The 25120-nt window shown below is 49.6% G+C and overlaps 1 protein-coding gene across 1 annotated transcript in view; it reads right to left on the bottom strand.

Moving 5' to 3' along the window:
- Nucleotides 1-23253, bottom strand: part of PLEKHG4B (pleckstrin homology and RhoGEF domain containing G4B) — a 101256-nt gene extending 78003 nt beyond the window's left edge. Inside the window, exons 1-2 of the mRNA XM_054555305.2 lie at nucleotides 22858-23253; nucleotides 985-1182 (exon numbers count right to left, since the gene is read on the bottom strand). Of these exons, the coding sequence (XP_054411280.1) occupies nucleotides 985-1182; nucleotides 22858-23238 (579 nt within the window). The 5' untranslated portion in view covers nucleotides 23239-23253. The remainder of the gene's footprint in view (nucleotides 1-984; nucleotides 1183-22857) is intronic.
- Between the last annotated feature and the right edge of the window lie 1867 nt (nucleotides 23254-25120).

Genomic DNA, 25120 nt, shown 5'->3' with positions numbered 1-25120 from the left:
ACTTCCATGATCAGTCAGCAGCCATCAACATTAAGGTAAAACCTTCCACCAATAAAGAGATTATGACTCACCGAAGGCTCAGATAATCATTAGCATTTTTAATCAATATTTTAAAATTAAGGTATGTATGCTGTTTTTAGACCTAAAGCTATTGCACACTTAGACTATAGCATAAACATAACTTGTATATGTGCTGGGAAACCAAAAACTTCGTGTGTCTGGCATTAGCGTGGTATCTGCCTTACTTTGCTGGTCTGGCACTGAGACCACAATCCCCTCCAGGTGGGCCTGCACAGTGACTTAGCTCTGAGGTGCTCACTACAATCCCTTCCAGGTGGGCCTGCACAGTGACTGCTGCAGTGACTTAGCTCTGAGGTGCTCACTACAATCCCTTCCAGGTAGGCCTGCACAGTGACTGCTCCAGTGACCTAGCTCCGAGGTACTCATTACAATCCTTTCCAGGTGGGCCTGCACAGTGACTTCTCCAGTGAGCTAGCTCTGAGGTGCTCACTACAATCCTTTCCAGGTGGGCCTGCATCGTGACTGCTGCACTGACTTAGCTCTGAGGTTCTCACTACTATCCCTTCCAGGTGGGCCTTCACTGTTACTGCTGCAGTAACTTAGCTCTGAAGTGCTCAGTACAGTCCCTTCCAGGTGGGCCTGCACTGTGACTGCTGTAGTAACTTAGTTCTGAGGTGCCTCCTCTGGAGAATGACTTATCTCCTTCCTTCGAAGAGTGCAGTGCAAGTTTATTGGGGGTGGGGGACAAAGAGGGCTCCACACTCCTGGGAAGCCTGAGAAACCCTTGTTGCTGGGACATGCAACCTTGTTTGACCCTTCATTTGGGATGAGGGTGGGAGGAGCCAGAAGCCAGAGGAAAGAACTGAGCCAGTGCCCTGATGGGCCCAATTCCTGCCCTGCCCAGGGAAAGGGCAGGTTCCTCCAGGTTGGCCACAGTCTCAGAGCTACAGGGGAGGTACTCACACAGGCTTCCTGCTGCAGGTGCTGCAGGGCCCTCTTGGCTGGGAGGAGGAAGCTGGTGAGGCAGTGCAGCCCGTCCCCACCGTGGCACCTCTCAGCCACGCTGAACAGCTGCCAGAGCACCGTGGCTGCCGTGGCTTCAAACGGTGGGTACAAGGCAGAGAGCGTCCTCTGGATATAGGCATCAAGAGATTCCAGATCCTGAAATGAAAGAGAGAATTCAGAAACTTTAGGGACATAACTCAAGACAGGTGCACACCACAGTCCAAGGCTGGCACTGAAGGATCCACACGGAAGTCCCTTGTCCTGTGTCTGGCATGATGTGAGTTAACTGAGAAAGACAAAAGGTGCAGGCGAATCCATGGTGCAGGGCGAGCTCCTGGTGGTTCTCCTTGTGCTGTCACACAGCAGAGGAGCAGGTGCATTAGGCAGACCTGTGGCCCTGTCCTGGGGCAGGGGCTCTATATACCACCTCTAAAAATGTGGGCTGCCATTCCTATCACACTCACACTGAGGCACAACCAAGCCTAGATTTGGGTAAGTTTCATCCCCTGCACCTGAACAGCATAGGGTCTTTGGGGTGGGGCTGTGAGTCCCGCGGGAGCTATCCCTCCCGGCTCTCCTGGGTTTGTACAGGGAGGAGGGGACAACCACTTGTGGGGAGGACAGAGCTGGCCCACGCACCACTTTGTTCTCAGAAAACAAGCTCATCCACAGCAAATACATTTTAATTGTGTCGATGATTTTGTTTTCATTTAAACAGTACTGATGGTGAAAACCTTAGGGTGCCCTCCTCAAGGTTGCTGAATTGTGCCCATTTGGCACCCTAAAAACAGGATCATTGGCCACTGATTTCCGCTTGACATTTTGGTGCAACATGCTTTTATGAAGAGGCAATGATTCTTGTTTAAAAATTTGTAATGCTGTTTTTAGAGTAACAATCCCTGAGGAAATACCACAAGGCTCATGTGTGTAGAAAAGAACTGCAAGGCAGTGAAAGCCAAAGAAGCTAAAAATTGTGAAGTCAGTTTCTATAATGGCACAACAGTTACATCAGAAACACCTCTGAATAGCTAATCACACAGATAATTTTCTAAGGAAATTGAAAATAAAACACGGACTCCTCTGGCCTGCAGTGGGAGAAGGGTCTGTCTTGTCAGCTGGGCCTGTGACTGGAGGTACCTACAGCAGAGCTCAGCTTCTGGAAACCACGTGACTCAGGGAAGGTCAGGGCTGGGCTCCTGAGTCCTGTGTCCCACAGTAGAGCCTCCTGCCGGCCTGGCCACCCCACGGGTCAGCTCCCTTCCCTGCACACACTGGCTTGTTCTCACCCACCCGACAGGGCCACTCACTTGTTGACAGGAATGATCTAAATACAGTCTGAGTTCATGCAGAAATGCTATGCGATCTAATTTCCAAAAACTCAAATCACACCTGAGCCACACAGCAAACACACAGTCCATGAGAATGAGTGGGCCCGTCTCAGGCCGGGGACAGAATCACCCACATCGGGCACCAGGATGGCTGTGCCTTGGGATTTGGGGCAAAGGCTCAACTGACACAGGAGAAATGGGCAGGAAAGAGGAACATGATCTAGGAGAGGCGTCTTGAATGGCCTGTTCCGCAGGGGCTGAAATGCCGACACTGGGCCATCCCCGGGAGAGGCCTGTTCCGCAGGGGCTGAAATGCCGACACTGGGCCATCCCCGGGAGAGGCCTGTTCCGCAGGGGCTGAAATGCCGACACTGGGCCATCCCCGGGAGAGGCGTCCTCCTACTTCTCTGATTCCCAAATCTGGGCCCATTCCTCCCCCACCCTCAAGTCCAGATGTGGTCAGCAGCCCAGAGCTCTGTCCAGGGCCATCATCTGAACTGCCAGATATGAGGAAGGAGACGGCTGGTGCACTGCGCTGTCAAGCCCTGGCCCTACCTCTGCCTGATTCCATGGTGACTGGGGCAGACCCCATGCTCCACTCAGTGGGTCCCACCTGCACCCCCTCCTCAGGATGGCTCCCACTGGGGCCACTCAGGGCCTGGGCCAGGCCAGAGCTGCCCCAGGGAAGCTGCCTGCAGACCGAGCGTTGGGTAGGTTGAGGCGCTGAGTAAGCCAAGTGAGCCATGAACCAGGTTTATTCATAGCAGCTTTCGATTGCTCCTGAGTCCTGTGGATGTGTGCACGTGTGTTGCAGAGCGACCGGTGTGTGCACATGTGTTGCAGATTGTGTGGGTGTGTGCACGTGAGTTGCAGAACGTGTGAGTGTGTGCACGTGTGTTGCAGATTGTGTGGGTGTGTGCATGTGTGTTGCAGAGCAACCGGTGTGTGCACGTGTGTTGTAGATTGTGTGGATGTGTGCATGTGTGTTGCAGAGCGACTGGTGTGTGCATGTGTGCTGCAGAGCAGCTGCTACAGTTCCGGTGCCCGCCAGTCCCTTGGCACTTCGCTGAGCTTTGCCCTGAACTCTGTGCAATCACTTAGCCAATGGGGCAGTGGCGGTAGAGCAGGAATGGAAGACGGTGTCCAAAAACCCATTTTAAAGCTTCACTCTTCAATGAAGGATTTATTTTCCCAATTAACTTAAAAATTTTATTGAAACGAGGGTAACATTTTAAAGTTAAGATGCTTGTTTCTCAGCCTATCTGCATTCCCTGGCTGGCAGCTCCACGCCCACAGGGGACACAGCCCAGCCCAGCCCAGCTTCTGTGTCACCTGTGGGTTACCGTGTCCCTCTGGCACCAACACATGGTGATACCCACAATGCTGTAGCCCAGGGTGTGGCACCTGGAGGGGGCATGGGAGGTACTTTTAATTCACTGCTGTGGCCTTTGCCTCAGCAAAAAATTGCCAGATTTTTTTTTTGGAGACAGAGTCTTGCTCTGTCACCCAGGCTGGAGTGCAGTGGTGTGACCTAGGCTCACTGCAACCTCCGCCTCCCGGGTTCAAGTGATTCTCCTCTCTCAGCCTTCCGAGTAGCTGGGACTACAGGTGTGTACCACCACTAACCGCACCTGGCTAATTTTGCTATTTTCAGTAGAGATGGGGTTTCACCATGTTGGCCAGGCTGGTCTCAAACTCCTGACCTCCTGATCTCCCCACAAAAAGCAGGACATCTGTGGGCAGCAGACACCTGTGCCTCCTTCAAGCAGGGCCCTGGGGACAGCGGGGGCACCCACACTGCCCCTGCTCTGCCCCAGTTCCCATCAATGGCCACTTTCTCAGCACAGCAGCGTGGTGACTGAGAAGGTCGGGTGTGAAACCCACACCCCCAGGAGGCTCGCTCTGGGCTGCCACCTGGTCACAGCTGCTCAGGCCCATCAGGACCCAGTGATGGCTCCTGGCGTCTGGCCCAGGTACCCGTGCCCATCTCTGGTTTCCTATCTGTGCAGAGTCAGAAACCACCATTGAATCAACACCTGTCTAGGAAGCCTCGTCCCAAACAGGGCCTGGTGTGCAGGTCGGTCTGTCTACACCCAGCCATCTGCACCCGGTCTGTCTACACCAGCCCTGCTTTCCACTCAGGCTTCTGTGTATTTTGGATTCTTGACCCTCTCCGCTGGAGACGCTGAAGATGCTTCTAAGGCTAAAAGTTCCATTGGCCCAAAGTTGGTACAACAGGGTGCTAGGAAGGAAGGATGGCAAGGGGGAAGGAAGGGAGCGTGCCTTGCCTCTCTGGGTTTCTGTTCTACATTCTTTAAAGAGGTCAGCAATCACCAAAAGCCACATCATCCCTGGTTCCTAACGCACTGACTTTATCACCTGAATAGATTTAGAAAGATTCCCAGGTCCTGGTGAAAAGCTTCACCCAGCAAATGTCTTACTCTCCTGAAATGGTTTTCTGATTCCCATAACCAACCCAATCCACAAGGGAAGCCCATTGGAGATGCAGGCCCTGGTGGCAGGGGATGGCTGAGTGCTCCAGAGTTTGGGGTCAAGCTGGTAGTCTCTGTTTCGAGGCCTCTTCTCTCCTAATTCCCTGAGCCTGTGTGGCTACTGTGCCAGAAAGGTGCTGCTCCACTCCACCACACTCTAATTCCTATATCCCTGAAGCCCAGGTATACACACCTGGCACACCTGGACCCAAGCTGGTGCCCCAGCCCCACCCAGATCACTGGATTGGGAGCTACTGGGCCAGGTGGTGATGCTAGCTGCTCTCTGATGAGCCCCACAGAGGTCCAGCCAGAGCTCCTGGCCACACCAGGGCAAGTGCAGAGAAAGCCTTCGCTCAGTTCCCCTCCTCACTGACACATGCCTACCAAGCCCAGGCCCAGGGCAACCCCTGTCCTCCAGGGACTCACAGTCCAGGGTGAGGCCAGACCCAGGGCGGGGATGGGCAGGTGGGATACCAGGGTGAGCCCTCAGCAGTGTCCGGAGTCTAGGCCAGCTTCCTGGAAGAAGGGGCATCTGAGCAGGGCCTGAGGGTAAGAAGGTCTTGCTGTGGGAGCAGATGGGTAAGGGAGCACCCAAGACTCTCCCAGGTGAGCCTTCAGGCCTGGCAGCCCCTCCTTCCTCCTAGGAAGGCCGGGCTGTCCAGGCTTGTTGGAGGCCTCAGGGGCAACATCGTGCAACTTACAATCGCAGGACAGGGTGGAGCCAGAGCCTGGGTGCCCAGGATGGGGCCCAGAGCAGAGGAGAGCAGTGGACCCCAGAGGGGCCAAGCATGGGGTCTCTGGGGGCCAGGGTCCCTGACAGCAAACATCAAGTAGGCCCTGTCCAGTGAGCCCCAGGGGCTGTGCCTGATGGGTACGTGTGGCCGCCTCAGCAGGGCTGGCACCCTCCTCCAGCAGACAGAGATGGGCGGGACCTGGAGCGGCTTTACAGTTGGCTGAGCATTAATAATGAGCCATTATGCCAAACCCTAAAGCCTGAGAGAGGTGTTTCTACATCCGCAAGTCCCGCTGGGGCGGCCCCTGAAGCTGCACATTCCAGCCTCTTCCCACGTCTGCACTGAGCAGGCCTTGGCGGGAAAAGAATCGGATAAAAACTGCATCCTGCATATAAGTCTCCACACGTGGGCACACATACAGTACCTACACACCTATGCGCGTACACACACACGTACATACACGAGAACTGTGCCCTGCACCTCATCTCTCACCACACACACGTGCACATACACACACAGAAGCTGCACGTGGCACCTCAATATCCCTGTGGGTACAAACGTGCACGCACACACACAGGAGCTGCACATGGCACCTCGGTATCCCTGTGGACACAAACGAGCACACACACACACACACAGGAGCTGCACGCGGCACCTCAATATCCCTGTGGACACAAACGAGCACACACACACAGAAGCTGCACGTGGCACCTCAATATCCCTGTGGGTACAAACGTGCACGCACACACACAGGAGCTGCACATGGCACCTCGGTATCCCTGTGGACACAAACGAGCACACACACACACACACAGGAGCTGCACGCGGCACCTCAATATCCCTGTGGACACAAACGTGCACATACACACAGAAGCTGCACGCGGCACCTCGGTCTCCCTGTGGGCACACACGTGCACACAGAACTCAGTAACGCAGCTACACTCCTCCTGTCCCTGCCTGTGCAGCCACCCTGGGCTCCGGCTCTTACGTCCACGCCTACATCTGCTCTCAGCCCTCACCCTGCTGCAGGGGGAGCCACTCGTGAATTCAGTGATGCATGGAGCTTGCAGAGTGGGGTCCTGACAAAAACCTCTAACTTAAATTTGTTTCAGGTTTTGAAATGTGAGCACGCTGTGGACAATTACAAAGTGCAGTTCTACATGTTCATTAAATCGGCCACCAAGTATTGTTGGCAGATTTTTCTGCCAAACTAAGAACAAAATTCCTTGAAATAAATAAATATGCAAGTATTTTAATATAACTCTGTTTAGGCCTAAGGTAATTTCTATCATGAAATCTAAACAGTAAAATTTTAATCCGAGGACTGGAACCTTCTTCTGCAAAACAAAGGGCTGGATGGGGGAGCTGTCAGGCCCCCGGAGACGGACCCCAACCTGCCCAGATGCCTTTCCTGGAGCAGCAGTACTCGTGCTTTCCTCAAGGAACTGAAAGTAACTAGGAGGAGAACCACAATATACTATGCCCAGTTCTTTCACACTCAAAACAAGGGTCCTCAGAATTTTTACAGTGGTGAAGGCCCTCAACAAAAAGTGTGCAAGACTGATGTTAACCACAATCAGTCCTGAGCTGGGTTCTTTATGCTAAATATGACCTTAGCTGGAAGAAGAGTTTGTTCATTCCAAACCATGGCTAGGCAGAAAAGATTAAACCGATCTAAAAGAAAATTTCCTATAGTCTTAATTATACCAAATCTAACTTTTCTACCATTGCGTCCAATTAGGGAAATTGCTGGCTTCCATCAATACCTGGTCCCACGACAGAGCAGGACAGAGAGGCGGCAGGTGCGTGCTCGGCTCTTGGGCCCCCCCAGCTTCTATAGCTGCCGTATGTTACAGTTCTGCAGGAGAGCAGTTGATAACAACCATTCTTTCCTGCTTATGTCGTCTTGAAAACCATTAGGTAGAAAAAAAAAATCCTCAACATGTGTCGGCTTAACTAGATGTACGCTTCTCACGTCTCAAAGGGAAAAATGCATTCTTCTTCCTCCAAGAGTCTGCTGGCTTTGCTGCTAGCAGCACGGCTGAATGAAACCAGAACAAACCAACTTCAAACGAAAAGCGAATTCCCTTTTGTCTGGGGCCAGCTGCTTTGCCAGTTCTGTCTAGGATCCTGTTTTAAACAGCACACCTGGCCTCCCCAAACCACTGCCATGCCTGTTTCCAAAGAGAAATAACTAATTCTGGATGATACCATTGACAAGATGGTTGAAACTAATTTTTCTAAATTGTAGATCTGACAGCAGATTCCACATAAATCATCAATATGGTTTCTTTCGAATACCTTCAGATTCCATTTAACTATAAATAGGAGTAGGTACAAAAGTGGTAAGTGGAGCTATGCTGTGTATTTGCATGACTGGATTTGAAATTTCACCTAACACCCTTCCAAAGCAGCTTCTGAGCAGGGCCCCCAGCCACAGCTGTGAATCCACAGCCGTGACGGGAAACAGCCTCATGGAGAAGTCTTCAAGACAGGAGCATGAGAACCCAAAACAGCCCTCACCCACTGTGCACTGTTCCTCCACCTTCAGGACAGGAACACCAGAACCCAGAACAGCCCTCACCCACTGTGGAGTGTTTCTCCACCTTCAGGATGGGAACACGAGAACCAGAACAGCCCTCACCCACTGTGCAGTGTTTCTCCACCTTCAGGACGGGAACACGAGAACCAGAACAGCCCTCACCCACTGAGCAGTGTTTCTCCACCTTCAGGATGGGAACACGAGAAACAGAACAGCCCTCACCCACTGTGCAGTGTTTCTCCACCTGCAGGACGGGAACACGAGAACCAGAACAGCCCTCATCCACTGTGCAGTGTTTCTCCATCTTCAGGATGGGAACACGAGAATCAGAACAGCCCTCACCCACTGTGCAGTGTTTCTCCACCTTCAGGACAGGAACACCAGAACCCAGAACAGCCCTCACCCACTGTGCACTGTTTCTCCACCTTCAGGATGGGAACACGAGAACCAGAACAGCCCTCACCCACTGTGCAGTGTTTCTCCACCTGCAGGATGGGAACACGAGAACCAGAACAGCCCTCATCCACTGTGCAGTGTTTCTCCATCTTCAGGATGGGAACACGAGAATCAGAACAGCCCTCACCCACTGTGCAGTGTTTCTCCACCTTCAAGATGCAACACCAGAACCAGAACAGCCCTCACCCACTGTGCAGTGTTTCTCCACCTTCAGGACGGTAACAACAGAACCAGAACAGCCCTCACCCACTGTGCAGTGTTTCTCCACCTTCAGGACGGGAACACGAGAACCAGAACAGCCCTCACCCACTGTGGAGTGTTTCTCCACCTTCAGGACGGGAACAACAGAACCAGAACAGCCCTCACCCACTGTGCAGTGTTTCTCCACCTTCAGGACGGGAACAACAGAACCAGAACAGCCCTCACCCACTGTGCACTGTTCCTCCACCTTCAGGACAGGAACACCAGAACCCAGAACAGCCCTCACCCACTGTGGAGTGTTTCTCCACCTTCAGGATGGGAACACGAGAAACAGAACAGCCCTCACCCACTGTGCAGTGTTTCTCCACCTTCAAGATGCAACACCAGAACCAGAACAACCCTCACCCACTGTGCAGTGTTTCTCCACCTTCAGGACGGGAACAACAGAACCAGAACAGCCCTCACCCACTGTGCAGTGTTTCTCCACCATGGAGGGAGCTGGCACCTTGTTCTGATTTGATTTTAAGTCTTACAGCAGGAAGGTTGTAATTTATGGTGTTAGTGAAAAACCACAGATATGATTTAAATTAGGCATGATTCTTGTGCTTTTCCTAAAGCGTCTTTCACCTTTTAATATGAGTTGAGCAGCAATGGTGGTTGAAATGCAGCTCAAAGGATGTCAAACAACTTATCAGAGACTCTGCCTGAGGCCAGGCAGGGCCGCCATGGGGTCTTGTTCACCAGAAAAATGATTATCATAATTACCTTGTATACTGTACGGTGATTAATACAGCCGTCTTCCTCTTTTCAAAATTGTGTAAAAAAAAATCAGCTTTATTATCTGTTGCGATGAAGAAAATTATTTTAATACCACTTTAAATTGGGTTACTGGTTGTCAACTTAGTTAATACTGGAACATTTATACCCCTTTATAATAATTTTCTTCCTTGAAGGATCCCTATTTTAGAAATGTTTATTATATGCTGGATATGGTGGACACTGCATGTTAAGAGCTGGATTTTGTTGTCTTAAGAGTGTTGAGTTTTTTTCTGGCAATTAAGTTACTGGCACATGCACATCTGTGAGTGAATCAGTGCTGGGACTGGGCTGAGGTTGTTTAGGAATCAGTGCTGGGATTGGGCTGAGGTTGTTTAGGAATTGGTGCTGGGACTAGGCTGTGGTTTGGTGAAATAAGCCAGGCACAGAAATGCAAACTTCGTAAGTTCTCACTCATACATGGGAGCTAAAAAATGGATCTCATGGAGGTAGAGAGTAGACTAGTGGTTACCAGAGGCTGGGAAAGGAAAGGAGGACAGGAACGAAGCTAGTTAAGAGGTACAAAAATACAATCAGATAGAAGGAAGAAGTTCTAGTAGTCTACAACACAGTAGGCAAATTACAGTTAATAATCTGTTGTATAGACAACTGTATATAGCTAGAAGAGAATCATTATGTTCCCAAGACAAAAGAAAAATGTTTGAGGTGATGAATATCCCGACTACCCTGATCTGATCACAGCACTTTGTATATACGTATCAAAATATCGCATGTACCCAAAAATATGTACAATTATTACATATCAATTTTTAAGAAGGAATAGAAAAGGATCTGGCAGGAATTCTGCAAAGGAAATGGCAGTATATCCAGAGTTGAGGGTGGGACAATGTACACACCTGTGTAAAGACAAATGCAGGGAAAACTGGGGAAACCGCTGCGTGTGGTGCACTCTCTGATCATTGCTGGGTTGAATCCCCTCTTCTCCCAGGGTGGGGGTCGCTATACTCCCTCCTCAATTGCTCAGTGTTTGAATCCAAGCAGAAAAAAAAAAAATGAGCTCTGAAAAATGTGTCAGCCCATGAACAAGATGGGAAAGGGAAAATGAGAATAAAGCACCTGGGAAAACCCACTCACACAGCACTGAACTTCACAGGATGCACCTGGTGGGAGCAATGGACCCTGGGCGGGGACATCTGACTTCACACACAGCAGGTGTTGTCTGTCCCCACCCCATGCACTGGCTGCAAGTTCACAAGGTTGAAGACAGACAACGCTGCAGCCATCCCAGGGCAAGGCTCCTGTCCTGGGCCAGGGAAGGATCGGGCCCAGGGAGGGAACAGAGTGGTAACTCTGCAATGGAGGGGTGCAAACTTCCTGATGCTTCACCTGGAGCCTCAGCTAGATGTGCTAGCGAGAAGCCTCTACCAGATTTGCTCACCATAACCACCCGCTCCAAGACCCGAGGGTTAGACACAGCCAGCATCAGCCTCAGCAGAAAAAAGCCACGTGTCACACAGATGTCAGCCGAGGCAGGGCCCCAAATCCGTGAGCACCCTAGGAGTTCCAAGGGGGCCCAAGCCATTGGTGGAGTGTTAGTGCTAGTGTTAGTGTTGGTGCTGTCTGTATTAGTCTGTTCTCACACTGCTATAAAGAGATACTTGAGACTAGGTAATTTATAAAGAAAAGATGTTTAATTGGCTCAGCATTCTGCAGGCTGTACAGGAAGCATGGCAGCCTCTGCTTCTGGAGGGGCCTCAAGGAGCTTTGACTCATGGAGGAAGGCAAAGGGGAGCCCATGTCTTATAGGCGGGAGCACGGGCAAGAGAGACGGGGCAGGTGCCACACACTTTTAACCCATTTGCCCTGAGAATACTCGCCCACAGCGCTGAGATAACTTTGCCACCAAAATATCTTGCTTTTATTATTATTTTTACATTGCTCTAGTAGGTCAAATTTGGAAACAAAAGACATCATTCTGTTTATAGCATTCTGGTTTTAGTAGTGGTATTTCCATTTACAAAATATAATCAAATCCTAAAAAAAAGCTTAATTATACTCATAACAATAATAAAATGACAGAAACTGATGTGAGTTCTAGTATATGTCAGGCACTACTAGAGGGTTTTATATGGATTAATCTCACAACAGTCTTTCCCTACTACTTTTTCCAGGGCTTTATATGGATTAACCTCACAACAGTCTCTCCCTACAGACTTTCTCCAGGGCTTTATATGGATTAACCTCACAACAGTCTCTCTCCTACAGACTTTCTCCAGGGCTTTATATGGATTAACCTCACAACAGTCTCTCCCCTACAGACTTTTTCCAGGGTTTTATATGGATTAACCTCACAACAGTCTCTCCCTACAGACTTTTTTCCAAGTTTCATATGGATTAACCTCACAACAGTCTCTCCCCTATAGACTTTTTTCCAGGGCTTTATATGGATTAACCTCACAACAGTCTTTCCCCTACAGACTTTTTTCCAGTTACCTACATTTTGAAGTCTTATGCATTAGTTTTACTAACTTCTGCAGACTTTCTAGTAATTTTATATTTTGGCCTTTGGCACAAACTTGTTTCTCAAAGAGGTCATTTCTTATTTCAAAATTTACATTCTTAAGATATATTTTCATACAACATAATGAGATTTAAGAGCAGAGTCAAAAAATTAGTTCTAAATCTTCCACAAAACACTAGTAAACCAAATCTAACAGCATGTTAAAAGGATTATTCACTGTGAACAAGTGGTAATTATTCCTGGAATGCAAGTGTTCTTCAACGTAAGAAAACCAATCAATGTAATACACCACATTAACAGAACAAAGGAAAAAGCTCACACAATCATCTCAAGTGACACAGAACAGGCATCTGACAAACTCCAACACCCTTTCATGATAACAGACCCAGAAAACCAAGAATAGAAAGAAACTTCCTCCATATGATAAAAGGTATTTATGAAAAACACACAGCTAATATACCCAATGGTGAAAAACTCAAAGTTTTCCCCAAGATCAAGAACCAAACAGGGATGCCTGCTTTCTACACCTCTATTCAACATTGTCCTGCAAGTTTTAGTCTGAGTAATCAAACAAGAAAAAGAAATAAAAGGCATCCAAATTGGAAAGGAAGAAGGAAAACCATTTCTGTGTTCAGATGACATAATCCTCAATATAAAACATCCACAAAAAGCCAGATGGCTAATAAATAAATTCTGCCAAGTTGCAGGGTACAAGAACAACACACAAAAATTAGTTTCTATACACCAGCAATGAATACTTTGAAAAGGAAATTAAGAAAACGATTCCATTCACAATAGCATCTAAAAGAATTAAACATCTAGGAATAAATTTAAATGTAAAGGTAAAAGACTTGCTTGCTGAAAACTACAAAATATTGCTGAAGAAATTAAAGAAAACACAAGTAAATGGAAGACATCGTGTGTTCATGAATTGGGAGGCTTAACATGTAAGATGTCCACACTACCTAAAGTGATCTACAAATTCAGTGCAATCCCTATCAAAACTGCAATGGTCTTTCATGCAGAAATGAAAAAGATGATCCTCAAATTCGTATAGAATTATGAGGGCCCCAAAATCGCAAAATATATATATATATATAATATATATATTATATATATAAAATATATACATAATATATATGTATATATAAAATATATACATAATATATATGTATATATAAAATATATACATAATATATTGTGTATATATAAAATATATACATAATATATTTGTGTATATATAAAATATATACATAATACATGTGTGTATATATAAAATATATACATAATACATGTATATATATAAAATATATACATAATATATACATGTATATATAAAATATATACGTATATATAAAATATATATTATATATGTATATATAAAATATATATTTTATATATACGTATATATATTATATGTATATATATAATATATATTTTATATATACGTATATATATTATATATATTATATATAATATATATATTATATATACGTGTATATATAAAATATATTATATAATATATAATATATATTATATATACGTATATATAAAATATATATTTTATATATGTATATATATAAAATATATATATATTTATATATATATATATACGTATATATATATGTATATAATTTTTTTTTTTTTTTTGGAGACAGACTCTCGCACTGTTGCCTGGGCTACAGTGCAACGAAGCGATCTCGGCTCACTGCAACCTCTGCCTCCCAGATTCATGCAATTCTCCTGCCTCAGCCTCCCGAGTAGCTGGGATTACAGGTGCACAGCACCATACCCAGCTAATTTTTTATATTTTTAGTAGAGATGGGGTTTCACTATGTTGGCCAGGCTGGTCTCAAACTCCTGACCTCATGATCTGCCTGCCTCAGCCTCCCAAAGTGCTCGGATTACAAGCATGAGACACCACACCCGGTCCCCAAAAAATTTTTTTTGAAAAAAAAAAAAAAAGGAAGAATCAAGTTGGAATACTCAGACATCCTGATTTCAAAACTTATTACAAAGCTACAGTAATCGGCCGGGCGGGGTGGCTCATGCCTGTAATCCCAGAATTTTGGGAGGCCAAGGCGGGTGGATCATGAGGGTCAGGAGATCGAGACCATCCTGGCTAACACGGTGAAACCCCTTCTCTACTGAAACTACACACACAGACACAGACACACACACACAATTAGCCAGGCATGGTGGCACATGCCTGTAGTCCCAGCTACTTGGGAGGCTGAGCCAGGAGAATCACTCGAACCTGGGAGGCAGAAGTTGCAGTGAGCCAAGATCGTGCCACTGCACTCCAGCCTGGCGACAGAGTGAGACTCCATCTCAAAAAAAAAAAAAAAAAAAAAAAAAAAGCTACAGTAAACAATGTGGTACTGACAAAAGAAGAATTGACATTGAGGGTATAGAATTGAGGCCTGGAAACAAACCCAGGGTTCAAAGACCCTGGTTGAAAATGGGAAAAAAATAATTCATTCAACGAATAGTGCTGACACAACTGAACAGCCACATACAGAAGAATGAAGTTAGACCCCTACCCCACACCACATACAAAAGTTAACTAGAAATGGATCAGCAACCTAAACACAAGACCTGAAACCATAAAATTCTTAGAAGAAAACATTGGGGTAAACCTTCATGCCTTTGCATGTGGCAATGGATTCTTAAATATGTCACTGAAAGCATGAGCAACAAAAGAAAATATAGATAAACTGAATAATAATAGATAATGGGTCAAAAGATAGATAGATACAATGAAAATTAAAACTACACTGAGATAATGGTTCAGACCAACCAGGATGGCTATAATAATAATGTAAAAAATATAAAAGAACAAGTGTTGGTGGGGATGTGGGGAAATTGCACCTGTGCACTTGCTGGTGGGAATGGAAATGGTGCAGCTGCTGTGGAGTGAGTCTGGTGGTTTGTCAAAAAGTTACACAGAATCTTGAAATTCCACTCTGAGGTATATCTGCAAGAGAAATGCAAATATATATACACACACAGAACTTGTAAACACATGTTCACAGCAGCACTATCCACAAAAGCCAAAAGAAAACGTCCAAATGTCCATCAACAGATGAATGGACAAGCTGTGGTCTATCCACACAGTGGAGTTATACAGCCGTGAAAGGATATGAAATACTGACACATGCTGCAACAGATGAAGTTCACAAACGTCATGCTAAGTGAAAGAAATCAGACACACAAGCCTACATACTGTGCGATTCTGTTGATAAGAAATGTCCGGAATAGATAAATCCATAGAGACAGAAAGCAGATGAGTTGCCTGGGGCTGGGGAGGACGGAACGTGGACAAACAGCTTGACAGGTAAGGGGTTTTGACTTTGGAATGATGAAAATGATCTGGAGCCTGAATGACAGGTAAGGGGTTTCGACTTTGGAATGATGAAAATGATCTGCAGCCTGAATGACAGGTAAGGGGTTTTTACTTTGGAATGATGAAAATGATCTGGAGCCTGAATGACAGGTAAGGGGTTTTGACTTTGGAATGATGAAAATGATCTGGAGCCTGAATGACAGGTAAGGGGTTTCGACTTTGGAATGATGAAAATGATCTGCAGCCTGAATGACAGGTAAGGGGTTTTTACTTTGGAATGATGAAAATGATCTGCAGCCTGAATGACAGGTAAGGGGTTTTGACTTTGGAATGATGAAAATGATCTGGAGCCTGAATGACAGGTAAGGGGTTTCGACTTTGGAATGAGGAAAATGATCTGGAGCCTGAATGACAGGTAAGGGGTTTCGACTTTGGAATGAGGAAAATGATCTGGAGCCTGAATGACAGGTAAGGGGTTTTTACTTTGGAACGATGAAAATGATCTGGAGCCTGAATGACAGGTAAGGGGTTTTGACTTTGGAATGATGAAAATGATCTGCAGCCTGAATGACAGGTAAGGGGTTTTTACTTTGGAACGATGAAAATGATCTGGAGCCTGAATGACAGGTAAGGGGTTTTGACTTTGGAATGATGAAAATGATCTGGAGCCTGAATGACAGGTAAGGGGTTTTGACTTTGGAATGATGAAAATGATCTGGAGCCTGAATGACAGGTAATGGGTTTTTACTCTGGAATGATGAAAATGATCTGGAGCCTGAACGACAGGTAAGGAGTTTTGACTTTGGAATGAGGAAAATGGTCTGGAGCCTGAATGACAGGTAAGGGGTTTTGACTTTGGAATGAGGAAAATGATCTGGAGCCTGAATGACAGGTAAGGGGTTTTTACTTTGGAATGAGGAAAATGATCTGGAGCCTGAATGACAGGTAAGGGGTTTTTACTTTGGAATGATGAAAATGATCTGGAGCCTGAATGACAGGTAAGGGGTTTCGACTTTGGAACGATGAAAATGATCTGGAGCCTGAATGACAGGTAAGGGGTTTTGACTTTGGAATGATGAAAATGATCTGGAGCCTGAATGACAGGTAAGGGGTTTTGACTTTGGAATGATGAAAATGATCTGGAGCCTGAATGACAGGTAATGGGTTTTTACTCTGGAATGATGAAAATGATCTGGAGCCTGAACGACAGGTAAGGAGTTTTGACTTTGGAATGATGAAAATGATCTGGAGCCTGAATGACAGGTAAGGGGTTTTGACTTTGGAATGAGGAAAATGATCTGGAGCCTGAATGACAGGTAAGGGGTTTTTACTTTGGAATGATGAAAATGATCTGGAGCCTGAATGACAGGTAAGGGGTTTTTACTTTGGAATGATGAAAATGGTCTGGAGCCTGAATGACAGGTAAGGGGTTTCGACTTTGGAATGATGAAAATGATCTGGAGCCTGAATGACAGGTAAGGGGTTTTGACTTTGGAATGAGGAAAATGGTCTGGAGCTAGAAAGAGGTAGTGGTTGCCTAACATTGTGAATGTACTGACCGCCACTGAACTGTTTACCTTAAAATGGTTGATTTTATGTTATGTAAATTTCACTTTGCTAAATTCTTTTCAGAAAGTTAGTCCTAGTACCTTGTGGAAATTGTGCTAATTTTTTTTCTCATTTGTTGGAACTGCTGCTTTCCTTGTATTTATTGCTCCCACCCTAGCTGTAATCTTTCCCAAACAACCCCCTTCCCTATGCTTTTCTTTTTCAATGCTGTCTTTTGGGGAGAGGGTATCTTTGTCTTGGAGGCATGAGTGGTCACTGTGATTCTCTGGGTTGCTGTCATGGAATGCTCCAGCCTCCACACACATGAATATTCACTCCTGTCCCCATGTGGTCCTACAGGCTGATTAAATGCTTGTTCCAATGAGGTCTTCTTTAATCTTTCTCAACAATCCATAAAGAAAACTCAGGAACCCTTGAACTCAGAGGGGTTCACTGCCTAATAATTTGGGCACTTCTACAAAACACTTCTTTAAAATATTACATGATTGTTTTGCTAAAATACTATATATTATAGTTGTAATTCCTATTTCTTGGTGATATCTTTGAGTATAAACAACTTGAAAATAATTTCATTGAATATTTTTCCCTAAGAAATTTGACAAAAAATTAGAAATCATTCTTTTCTCCTTACTTCTAGAAAAATCTCCATCTCTCTCATTTCGGAATCATAGAATGATAGCTAACATTTATTGAGCAGTTCCTGTGCTCCACACACTGCAAAGCTATTATCACTCAAGACTAAAGGTGATTAAGGTGAGGACCAGGGCCTTCCCCTCCCTCCCACTGCGAAAACCAAAAGTTGACCTGGACCAGTGTGTACACAGCCTGAATCCCAAACCACTGTAACACCACCACCCACACCAAATCTCCTCTGTCTCAGTCTATTATACCAAGAGTTAGGGCTCAAGAGCTTCAGAAACTCACTCCAATCCCCTGATGTCCCAGTGAATGCAGGGAAGGGAGTATGTCACTACCTGAAGGCAAGTGAGAACCTCAGGCAAGTTTCCACCAAACCATATCTCCCGTACTAGACCTTGAGGAGTGGGGTCATCACCACGAGCAGACACTGAAGAGGTGGGTGGTCTCCTCCAATGGACACTAAAGAGGTGGGTCATCCCCCTCCAGTAGACACCAGAGGAGTGGGTGGTCCCCTCCACTAGACACTAGAAGGGTGGGTGGTCCCCTCCATTGGACACTAGAGGTGGGTCATTCCCTCCACTAGACACTGGAGGGGAGGATCATTTTTATTCTTGACAGTCTCAGGAATGATGTTCAGGTGGCAAGCCCAGAAGGAGAGTCCCACAGGGGAGGCTCTGCCCATCTGCGTAGCCACCAAAGGCAAGTTTGTCTTAGAATAAGGCTGGGAAAGGAGGGAATCTGGGCTTTACCAGAGAGGAAGGACAGATTGCTGAGCACTATAGAAGCCGGGGAATGAAGCAACTGGCAGTGCTGCCCGGGGAAACGGGATCTGGCAAGAGACAGGGCATGGTGAAGTCAGCTCCGACCATCGTATGCAGACCCTCCCCAGGGCCGGAGGGGCCTTGGGCTGACGATGAAGGCAGGGTGACCCGGAAAGCCCTCTCTAGGTGAGGCGTACCAGAGTTGAGGGGCACAGGGTGGATGTGGGCAGGCTCAGCTTCTCCAGGGGAGGCGTATTCTTGTTACCTGGCTCACTGTAGCGACTCCAGTGCAGAACCCACGTCCAGGCTGTGTCAGCCTCAGAAACGTAAGCAGTTTTAACATGTAAAAGACATTCAAATTCACCACAAAGTATCTCTTTTGCACAACGTGATTTTCTGTCAGGGGAAATTTTGTAAGATCAATCTAAAAGAATTCAAAAGCTTTGTCTTTGAGAACCTGGGCCCAGGTGTGAACTGCGGCCCAGGAAAGTGTCCCAGATATCACGACGACATAGGCAGCTTTCAATTTAGGAACGTTCTGTTAAAGGACAGTAACATAAGTGAAGAGTGCAACTGTGTTTCCTTGTTAAGAGCTTGTGTACATCTCCTTTCAAGTTTGACTCTAGGGTACTCGGAGAGGTAGGTGGGACACAGATGATTCCTGCAAACAATGAACAGACTGAAGCTCAGACAGGCTGAGCTACTGGCCTAAAGGACAACAGCTCATGGAGGGTGGATGTGCTGGTTTCCAAGACCCCAGGCCTGTTCTTTGGACAAAAGGTCGGGGTCTGGAGCCTGTTACCCACTTCACAGACACCTCCCCGAGAGCCCCCCATAAGGTAAAGGGAAATGTTGGGTGCTTTCTGCTTACCAGAGTCCAGATTCCCAGGCCCAGCACCAACACCTTCAGGATGGAACCTGCCACTTCTCAACCCCCTCCAGCCCCGCCACCCACTCATCCCAGCCTACTCCTCTTCACTCTCCCCCTGCCCAGATTCCCAGGCCCAGGACCAACACCTTCAGGATGGAACCTGCCACCTCTCAACCCCCTCCACCTGCCACCCAGTCATCCCAGCCTACTCCTCTTCACTCTCCCCCTGCCCAGATTCCCAGGCCCAGGACCAACACCTTCAGGATGGAACCTGCCACCTCTCAACCCCCTCCACCTGCCACCCAGTCATCCCAGCCTACTCCTCTTTACTCTCCCCCTGCCCAGATTCCCAGGCCCAGGACCAACACCTTCAGGATGGAACCTGCCACCTCTCAACCCCCTCCACCTGCCACCCAGTCATCCCAGCCTACTCCTCTTCACTCTCCCCCTGCCCAGATTCCCAGGCCCAGGACCAACACCTTCAGGATGGAACCTGCCACTTCTCAACCCCCTCCACCTGCCACCCACTCACCCCAGCCTACCCCTCTTCACTCTCCCCCTGCCCAGATTCCCAGGCCCAGGACCAACACCTTCAGGATGGAACCTGGTACCTCTCAACCCCCTCCACCTGCCGCCCAGTCATCCCAGCCTACTCCTCTTCACTCTCCCCCTGCCCAGATTCCCAGGCCCAGGACCAACACCTTCAGGATGGAACCTGGTACCTCTCAACCCCCTCCACCTGCCACCCACTCACCCCAGCCTACCCCTCTTCACTCTCCCCCTGCCCAGATTCCAAGGCCCAGGACCAACACCTTCAGGATGGAACCTGCCACCTCTCAACCCCCTCCAGCCCCGCCACCCATTCACCCCAGCCTACCCCTCTTCACTCTCCCCCTGCTCAGAAGCACGTTGGGGTCTCGGGTCAGACAAAGTCTGAGGTTCTGTCTTCAACAGCATGGTGGAAGAAGGGAGCCCCTCACCACACACGTGGCACCTGAGGTCTTGGCTGGACCCAACAGCACTGGCCTGTCCACAGGGAGCACCTGCCCTGCCAGGTGTGGGGGGACCCAGGTGGGGAACAGAACTGCTGCCCCAGAGCACAGAAGCACTGATGCTATGTCAGCCAGGAGAGGCACCAAAATTTCAGGGCCCTTAAGGGGAGAAGGAGAACCAGGGCCTTGAGTTTGGCTCAAACCAAGCTTTGCTGCTACTTGGCAGTGAGGTACTGGGCAGGTGTTGAAGCCTCAATTTCCACTATCTATAGAATGAGTAGCCCCACCTTGGAGGTCTGAGGTGAGGGTTAGGAGGCTCTAGATGGCCTGACTTTTGTTCAAACGCAAAGAGAGGACAAACTCACTCTGTTTGGAAGGAGGGAGGCAGTGGTGTCTGAGCTGGACTCAAATGATTTCCCACAAAAATCTCTGACATCTGGGGATCTGGGGCCTCCTGTGTTTGGTTGGATGATACAACCTGTGAACACAGGTGTCAGGGAGCCTTGGGGCAAATTACTTCCTCAGCCCAGCATTTCTGGGATACGTCACAAGTAATGAAGAATTCCTGTGAGACCACCGGCCAGCTTGAGAGCTAGCCAGTGCCACAGATCCCACAAAGGCGATTTCAGACTAGACCCACCCCCTAGAAAAGCCAGCAGCGCCCCTCTACCAGGATAAAAGATGAGAAGCCTCTGGCTAACACAGGGGACCTGACACCCTGGCCTACCGGCTGCCTGCGGGGTCAAGCCTGTGTGATCCCAGCCCAGGCCACACCTGCATTTGCACACCGGATGCCGCACAGTGAAATAAAAACCTGGTATCGCCTCAGAAGCAGGAGTATGAACCCACTTCTCCGTGGGGGTCACCAAGCACTGCTGCCCAGTGGGTTGTGATCCCATAGGGAATGGAAATGCTGAATGTATCACAGAATCTCGGAAACGGTGGCCTCCTCAAGATCTCTGAAGTTCCTCCTGACCCAGAGAGCCTGGAATTTTGTGAATTCGAGGCAGGCTCAGGGAAATTGAAAGCTAAAACTCACCTTTGTCCACATTACATGAAGATTTACAGTAAATCTCTTCGGGAAGCTGAGAAACCTACCTTCCCAGGAATCTTGATTCAGGACCCACCCAGCTGCCTAAGGCTCAGCCAAAAGTATCAATTATGCACCGTTTCAATGACATTTAACTTAATTCTTTAATTATATGTTTCAATTCTTAATTAGACACCTAGACTTACCAACTAAACTTTTTAGGCAAAAGTGCTGTTGGGTAACAGGAGTACAGTGTAATTACCTCACCTCAACCACTCTTTAGTTACACACGAAACAGGGAAAGGCAAACCCAATATACTTTTTGCAACTCACATGAAAAACCTGAAAACAGCTTTATCACTCTTTCCCCAAAGCTGAAATAACTGTCTTGTTTTACTAGCAAATGTTTCTTACTTAAATCAACTAGCATTTCAACACAAAAGTCAATCCTGGTATTTTTAGGTAAAAATTCTCTTTGTTCCGGGCCACCACAGATCACTGTTCTGTCCCACCGGTTTGAGCTAAAGAGTAACATAGCAACTCTCAGTTTTGGCGATGAGATTTCACAGACTCCCCTCTCCTGGCTCCCCTTCAGGCACCGAGAGGGCAAATCTGTCCAGAAAGCGTCATTTCTTCTCCCGAGTATTCACGAAGTTACAAGGAAAAGGGTGCCTGAAGAAGCTCCCTCCCGTTCCCGCAGCAGCCGCCGGCAGGTCCCACGACCCACGCCAGGACCCCCAGCACGTCTGGGTACCCGCGTCCCCACCCACCCACGCCAGTCCCCACGCCCTCCCGCCTTGATGCTCGCGCCTTCACCCGCCCCCTCCCCCGGCGCCCCCACCCGCCCCTACCCCCGCGCCCCCACCCGCCCCTACCCCGGCGCCCCCACCCCGCCCCTACCCCGGCGCCCCCACCCGCCCCTACCCCGGCGCCCCCACCCCGCCCCTACCCCGGCGCCCCCACCCGCCCCTACCCCGCGCCCCCACCCCTCCCCTACCCCCGCGCCCCCACCCGCCCCTACCCCCGCGCCCCCACCCCGCCCCTCCCCCGGCGCCCCCACCCCGCCCTTACCTCCGCGCCCCCACCCCGCCCCTACCCCCGCGCCCCCACCCCGCCCCTACCCCGGCGCCCCCACCCCGCCCCTACCCCGGCGCCCCCACCCGCCCCTACCCCGCGCCCCCACCCCGCCCCTCCCCCGGCGCCCCCACCCCGCCCCTCCCCCGGCGCCCCCACCCCGCACCCACCCCGCCCCTCCCCCGGCGCCCCCACCCGCCCCCACCCCGGCGCCCCCACCCCGCCCCCACCCCCGCGACCCCACCCGCCCCCACCCCGGCGCCCCCACCCCGCCCCCGCCCCCGCGCCCCCACCCCGCCCCCACCCCCGCGCCCCCACCCCGCCCTTACCCCCGGCGCCCCCACCCCGCCCCTGCGCCCCCACCCGCCCCTACCCCCGCGCCCCCACCCGCCCCCACCCCCGGCGCCCCCACCCCGCCCTTACCCCCGCGCCCCCACCCCGCCCCCACCCGCCCCACCCCCGGCGCCCCCACCCGCCCCTACCCCTAACCCCTCTTACCCGGGCGCCCGGGCCGCCCCCGCCGTCTGCTGTGCTGAGACCCATGCTGGCCCCGAGTCTCCCGAACTCTGCCTGGTTCCCCTGTGCACTGGGCCGAGGCAGCCTTTGCTGCGAGCGTTCCCGGGGCCCCGCCCGATCCGGGCGAGAGAGGGGCGGGGCCGGGGTCTCCCCGAGGAGGCTCCGAGGGTCCGGCCTGGGCGGGGCGTCTCCCCTGGACCCGGCTGCGCAGCTCCCGCCTGGCCCCGGACGCGCCCACCTGGGCGGCTCCTCCCCGAGCGCGGGCGGCGGTGGCTTCTGCTTTTGTTCTCTCGGAGCCCGGAGCTCAGGGACCTGCCATTTTGTGGATGCCGCGCTGCACCCGGACGGGCTCCTGGTTTCCATAATGTAAAGGCACAAATCTGAATGCTCCAGGGCAGAAGATCTGACCCGAGTTTTGCCAGTGTACCCGGACGGGACCCCGATTTCCCCTGGTCTGGGCAGACCAGCTCCAGATTTCTGCAGGTGTGGACGGCCCAGGCCCTCTCCTCCGTCCAGGGGCCGCTGTGGGAACTGCGTGCCACCCCGCGCCTGGCCTGGATAACGAAGGGCTTCAGCGAGGGCCCCGAATTCCGTCACACCCCCCCACTCAGGGTGCCTCGGGGTGTCTGGTGCTCTGGAACACGCTTTCCCCAAAGGTGCAATTTTAATGGCTTGATCTACAAAGAGCCTCCCAAAACAAAGTCCCTCTCCCGCCCGTTAGTCCAGGGTGCTCTGGGCACCGGCTTCCTGCTGGGAATTCAGCTAGGGAGGGTCTCATAAGGTCCACTCCGTCCAGGAGGGCCTCACAGGGACCCCCACCTCAACTTGTCCCCTCAACTTGTCTCTCACCCCTACCCTGGCACCATCCCAAAAACTGCGGCACAGATGTGCTCATTTACAGATAATGCTCCGTTTTGTCACAGGTTACAGAGTGGATGAAGGTCAGGGACACAGCTGGGAGCCTCTCTCCTATGCAGCAGGCAGCCTCCCTGGGATCCCCATCGAGGCCTCCCTCCCTTGAGTTTCTGTCTACTCCTCCCTGGAATCCCTGGCTGTGCCCCGCCTTGATTCTCCATCTACACCTGTGTGCTCACTGTTCCCTGTCCTGCTTACTTGCTCTGCTTCCTAGAACCTCCAGCCCCATCCCTGAGGACTACTGAAAAGCTGGCTGTGGAGAGAGAACCCAAAGAGCACAGAGGCAGATACTGAATTAGTGACCCTGCCACCGCCCCCCGCCGCCGGTGTGCCCTCCAGTGTGCAGAAGCTGGAGGCCATAACGCCACGCTCCGGGATCCCTTGCAGCTGGTGTGCAGATGTGCCCGGTTTTGCCAGGAGATGCACCACATGAGATGTGGAAGGAACACAGGAATCGGGCTGGACACAGCAGATGGGTGTTGAGGTGTTTGGTTCTTCTAGGTCCTGTCCCTGGCACTGTTGGTGCTGAGCAGCAGGGGATGGGGAGGGGGGTTTCCCAAACACAGTCCTACAGCGTGGCTGGGCATTTCTCCAGGGTTGTGGTTGCTTCTCACTGTTCTGGTTCCCTGACTCTCTCATAGATGCTATGATCTACGCAATAGCTTCACACATACCTTTCACTGCTTAAATCAGCTATAGCGGATTCTGCTGTCTGCAGTCAAGAGTCAGCACCAACACAGCAATTCAAGGATTTGGGGCCTGACCAGCAGGTGGAAGGTGTTTCCACTGACTGAGATGGGAGAGACTGGAGAAGCATGTCTGGGGGGAAATGCCATATTAAGATTGAGATGCCTATTGAACATACTGAGTGGACTGACTGCTGTATGAGTTTGGTGCTTGGAGTAGCGGTTGGGTTGGAGATGTGGTTCTAGAACCATCTACCACACAGGTGTGTCTAGACAGGTGGAACTAAGCGTGTGGACAGAGGGGAGGAGGAACCAGGACTGGGCCAGGAAATGTGGCCATGCTTAGAAGTCACAAGAGTAGACAGATCTCTTTCACAAACTCTGCTTAAAAACTGGAACGGAGGGAACACTTCCTAACGTATGGTAGGAGGCCAGCCCTTCTCAGATACCAAGGCCAGATGAAGACATTGCGAGTAAAGAAAACTACATGCCAATATCCCTTATGACTACAGATGCAAAAAACCTCAAAAAAAAGTCAGGGAATAGTATGTTAAAAGGACTATTCACCATGACCAAGTGGGATTTATCCCAAGAACACAGGGGTGGTTCAATATAAGAAAATCAGTCAATGTCATGCACTGCAG

The sequence above is a fragment of the Pongo abelii genome, chromosome 4 (assembly GCF_028885655.2).
Source record: "Pongo abelii isolate AG06213 chromosome 4, NHGRI_mPonAbe1-v2.0_pri, whole genome shotgun sequence".
Classification (NCBI taxonomy): Eukaryota; Metazoa; Chordata; class Mammalia; order Primates; family Hominidae; genus Pongo; species Pongo abelii.
The sequence above is the reverse complement of the archived record's forward strand: the minus strand, read 5'-3'. Positions and strand labels throughout refer to the sequence as shown.